This window comes from Teleopsis dalmanni, chromosome 2 (assembly GCF_002237135.1).
Source record: "Teleopsis dalmanni isolate 2A chromosome 2, ASM223713v2, whole genome shotgun sequence".
Lineage (NCBI taxonomy): Eukaryota > Metazoa > Arthropoda > Insecta > Diptera > Diopsidae > Teleopsis > Teleopsis dalmanni.
Genome location: NC_051847.1, coordinates 128,510,706 through 128,515,928, shown reverse-complemented (window position 1 = coordinate 128,515,928; position 5,223 = coordinate 128,510,706). Strand labels below are relative to the sequence as shown.

The following is a 5,223-nucleotide window of genomic DNA, read 5'->3' as shown; positions in this document are numbered from 1 at the left end:
CAAATAATTTCAGGGCTCTATCCTTTATGTATTTTTTTGATGGGATCAATCATGAGGCCCCTGAGGATGTCATTCGTCCTAATGTACCATGGTACTTTGAAAAGTCTTCTCAGAGCCTGATATCCATAATTAATTTTTCGTTCAAGTAGTTTGATTGTATCAGATTTTGAAGAACCTGTTTCTTGTGGCTTCTCTCGGCTCATTCTTGTTTTCGAAGATAGAGTGCAACCAAGAGAACATCATTGTTCATCATTATTCAGAGGCTGGAAAACTGCCAATAAGTAACAATAAGTTTAAATGTGGATTAAAGCATCCGTCACTCTCCCAATGTAATATGTGGTATATCACTTTTAAAATGACAATCATTTTTTTACACATCGAGGATTGAAAGTTAATTAAATGAAAATTTTGCACTTTTAACGAATGTCTGAATTAGAATCTTTAACGAATATTTATTGGTTTCGACTAATGCTTTTAGAGTACGCACAAATAAATATAATATTGAAATATAACAATCAATTACTAGGCCTTATGCGTATATACCACATACATTTATATTAAAATCAATTTATTTTTATATATATTTATTATCCATAATAAACATTATTGTATTCCACTCTTGTTGATTTATTGTTTGTTTATCGACTATAATTATTGTTTGGTGTTTAAATAAAATTTGATATCACCTGTGAAGTAGATAAGCCTGTTACGATATTGACATATCGTACGTTTAGCTTCACATGAAATATTTTGGATGATAACATTTTTAACCAAAAACTTGAACCGTATTAAAATCTAATAGCCAACGGCGAAATTGAGATGTTTTCGCCAAGAAATAACGTTTAGTTCTGACCCAAAAATTCTTTGTTTGGTCGCTTTTTGACTATCACATCTAGGCATAAATTTGCTTTCTGGCTCTCTTTGTTATACCCCAATACGTAGAACGTTGAAAGCCTTTTACAGGTTTATAAGAAGTTTATACCGCACACAATTTATTGGCACTTCTGATAAGCCGACAAAATTTAACGACTATGTCGTATTTTTGTATTTCAATCATAATATGAACTAAACAATTAAACAAATTTCTGATCCCAGAGTACTGCTGAGATTACGCAGATAAAGTTTGCACTCTTAATGAGACTGAATCAGTTGAACTAGCATGAGGTAATCCATATTAACGCATCTTTATGAAAATTCAAATTAAAAGACTGACGCTTTTTTAGCTATAAGTGGATTATATTCTGTCTTTATACGAGGGTCATTATTTATATTTTGAGCCTAATAATAAAAAATATTAAAAATATTGAAAAAATATTGTTCAAAATTCCTCTTTGTGTCTCAAAGTATTCTCCTTTATGATTAATACACAAGTAACAGTGATGATTTTCCGAAAAAAACAAGCATTCATTTGTTTGGAAGTGCTTTGAGCGCGAATAATTTTGGTAGGATTTAGTTCAAATACTCATATAGTCGACTGCTGTTTACATTTCTCATAGGCATTTATCCATGATTGATTACCTGTTACAGTCTTATACGAGTATACGTCTTTTGAAGAACTGCCATTGTACTTGCACTTTTTGAGCATTTGTGTGCACCAATCGACGCGAGCATCTTTTCGAGATTTCATTAAATGATGGGAAATGGGATCCAACGAGAACAATCCTTTCTTACGGCTAAATGATCGTGCAATAATTTATATATGCTGATATGCTGGTGGAACTAATGCCTGGGGTGTCCTCAATCTCACAGTATGGCGCATGACGTTCTTGTATTATTTTTGCACAGGATCAATGTTTTCTGGCACAAACAAATGATTTTGGACGGCCTTCACTGACTGAAGAACTGAGCCCACATTAAAAGCATTGTACGAGTACCAGCATTTTAAATAACGCAAATACTCCCAACGCTCTTTTGAAAAAGGGTCTAAGGTAGGTTATCTCCAATAATGTAAAACATTTTAATGGAAACATCAGAAGACACCTGAGAACAATCAGTGTTGTCAAAGCACGAAATATAAATAGTGACCCTCGAGTGGCAATCAATTATTAATAACACAGAAGTGATTTGAAACTTATCTGTAATATATTAGAGATGTATTGCAACACACTTGGTCCACCAGTCTTTGAAAGCATATAAATGGCTTACAATTAGTTTTCAGAAAACATGATCTATGAGTATTCTAAAAGACCATTAAAAAGTAAATTTATAATAATTATACGAGTTATGCCATTATATGAGGAATGCTCAACCTATATTACGGAAATTACAAATTTGATGAGATTTAAGTGCTGATATTTATAATTTAATGGGCACATTTTATTTCTACATATTATAATCACAATATAAATTATTTTAATTGAGATATGTGCTATTTGAAATAATTAACACACTTACTTTCTATATTTTTTTTTGCTGTTAACCCTTCCATCACAAAAACGTAGGTCAGTTTTTTGTTCTGTGTTTTATTCTTTTACCATTAAAATGTTTAATATCAATTTTTTTTTAATATCCAGAAAGCTATAAAAATTTAAAATAATTTAAATGAAAATTGCCATACATAAATATAGACGCACAAAAACCTTCCACTATATAAAGTCAATGAACAGCAACAATTAAAAGCTTATCATTTTGTTTCGATAAATAAAATTATTGTACCTGATAAGAATTGCAATTTAATTTATGAAATAATAGAAAATTATTGCAATATTTGGAAGAAATAAAGCAATTACTCAAAATAGGGCTTTATCTCAAAATTATGGCTTTTGGGGGAAACCAATATTTGGCTCTTAATAACAGAAAGGAGAAAAAGTGTTGAAAAATGTTGATAAAATTCCACTTTAGCATAATCCACTAATATTCTAAAAAAACGATTATAGCTTAGATATGACAAACAAGACCCACAAAAAAATTATGTATGGATAAAGTTTCATCTTCATACGTATATATTACTTTTCAAGCTGACAATCGCTGTAGCCAATGATATGTACTTTATATGTTATATGTTTTATATGGGGTTGTCCATTTTCTGGTCCCTAAAAAAACGTAAATAAAACACACTTATAAATGAGATTTTGATGAAATATTTATTTTGAGACTTGTCATTAGGAGCAAAACACCACTAGCCATTTTAGTGTACTGGAACTTTTTGAATACGACATAGAGCTTCCAATAGCTCTCCCATAATTTAACAGTTATTTGTTTTAAAATTATCGGGAATTACTGCTTAGTAACAGTTGTTAATGCTTCTTGACAATAAGCTTTTTTGAAAAGATTTCGTTTAGCTAATACTTGTACAAATCAATTTATCTTCAGTCTGAAAAATTCTGATTTCGGTCTGAGATCAAGATGATCTAGGTCCGCTCTAGTTACTGTTTTCTAAAGCAAAAAATCAAAGCTGCAATGATATTTTTAATGGGATGAAAAAACCTTATCAGAATACTTAAAAAAGTCCCATTCAATCAAGAGAATTAAAAATTATTTTGTAACATCCATCCTGTTAAGATTAGTCCATCCTGTTAAGATTAGTTTGTGAGCACAGAATGTCAGTTAAAAGTGTCACTCATATAAACTAAGAATTCAATAAATTAAATTTCGCAACTGTTAAATGAAATTATTTATCAATAGAAATAGATATAAATGGCTATATATGACATTCAATTTGCGCACCACAATTATTCAAAGGAACTACTCTGCAAGTTTTTAATTAAAAGAATGCTAAAACAATTTAGTAAATAAATATAAAAAATTATGACTTAATTTGAACTTTATTTTAGTGTTTCAAGAAAAAAATCCTTTGAATTGAGAATGAACATATCATGTTAAGATATGTTTGAAATATCATTAAATGAGGATTGATTTTTAAAGATACTATTCGTCAACTTAAGTACGCGAACTATTAATATATTCATCATTATAAGATTTTTTAGAAGTGGGATCACATTAATTTCATTATATATTTTTCATCTTTCAATATTTGTCAGTAATTTAGGGTTTTTATTTTTTATAGATTCCACTTATTCTGCTACTTCCTTCTTAGGGTAGTAATCTTCTTGATTACATCCTATTTCCTCAACATCTACCTAATTGAAAATAGTTGTTATAACAAAAATATGTAAATTACTAAAATTTTAATCTTAATCTCATGTAATCATCAAATGATTCTTGGAGAGATATTGTATCCGCCTTAAAAGTTACCATCCATATAATTTCAAACAAGTTGAGAGAACTGAACAATGACTAACGATGACTTGCAACTTATAAGTAATTTGAATGTACTTCAGTGCTCCTGAGAATTCTTGCACTTCATGTAATCTAACCGCAATGAAAAACATCAACAATTCAACAAAACCACAGCATATACAATTTATTTCGGATATACCACACTTAAGTACGTGCAAATTTCTTTTCCCTTTCACATTCCTTCCATCACATTTGCATACATCCTTGCGGTTTTCACGTAATGTTCGCTATTAGGATTTTCCGAAATTAATATTAAAATTAAAATAGTGCAGCAACGCACACAAATGCATAGCTCCTCGAAAGCTCTATGGATCAAACTCCTTCAACTATGCAAGCGACGTGTAAATAAAAGCTAAAGTGTGTTAAGAGCATTTATTTATTAGCAAATACGATATTTAACAGGAAATTCGTAAACCTAATGAAATGTTTAATTTGTTGCTAATCATAATCATAATAAATCAAATATTTATCTAAAATTATTCAACTCTACAGTATTTGCACGGATTTTTCCAGCTACTCAAATGTTGCTTCAATGGCTGAGCAAATGAAAATGTCTGCACTGCAAAAAACAAATTAAATTTGCAATTATCGTCATAAATTATTTAATTTCCACACCCACACTGCAACATGTGGCAGCAGTGATATTTGCTAATAAATGCAAATATCCTTCCACTTATGCGCTTAGAAATGCTGCGGCTTCCTCATTAAATATTTGCGTCAGTGAAGTGAAGTGAAATCCTATATATTTTGAGTGCCGGCACTGTTAACATAATTAATTAGTACAATTGTTTTCATTTAATTGCTTTTAAATTGTCATATTTGAGAAGAATGGGATTTATAAGAAACATGTCGTTTGCCTGAACACGAGTGCATGTAAACAACATCAAAAGGATTGCTTCAGTATACAAGGTGCAGTTCAAATGTTCAAATTATTAATTTTACAAGTAAATTGAGAATTATTCTAGGATATGCCCAATTGAATAT

The 5,223-nt window shown here is 30.1% G+C and overlaps 1 protein-coding gene across 1 annotated transcript in view; it reads right to left on the bottom strand.

Annotated features, from left to right (window-relative positions):
- The window catches only part of LOC119682232 (cytochrome P450 CYP12A2-like), a 58,909-nt gene extending 58,072 nt beyond the window's left edge, over positions 1-837 (bottom strand). Inside the window, exon 1 of the mRNA XM_038095611.1 lies at positions 687-837. Within this exon, the coding sequence (XP_037951539.1) occupies positions 687-764 (78 nt within the window). The 5' untranslated portion in view covers positions 765-837. The remainder of the gene's footprint in view (positions 1-686) is intronic.
- Between the last annotated feature and the right edge of the window lie 4,386 nt (positions 838-5,223).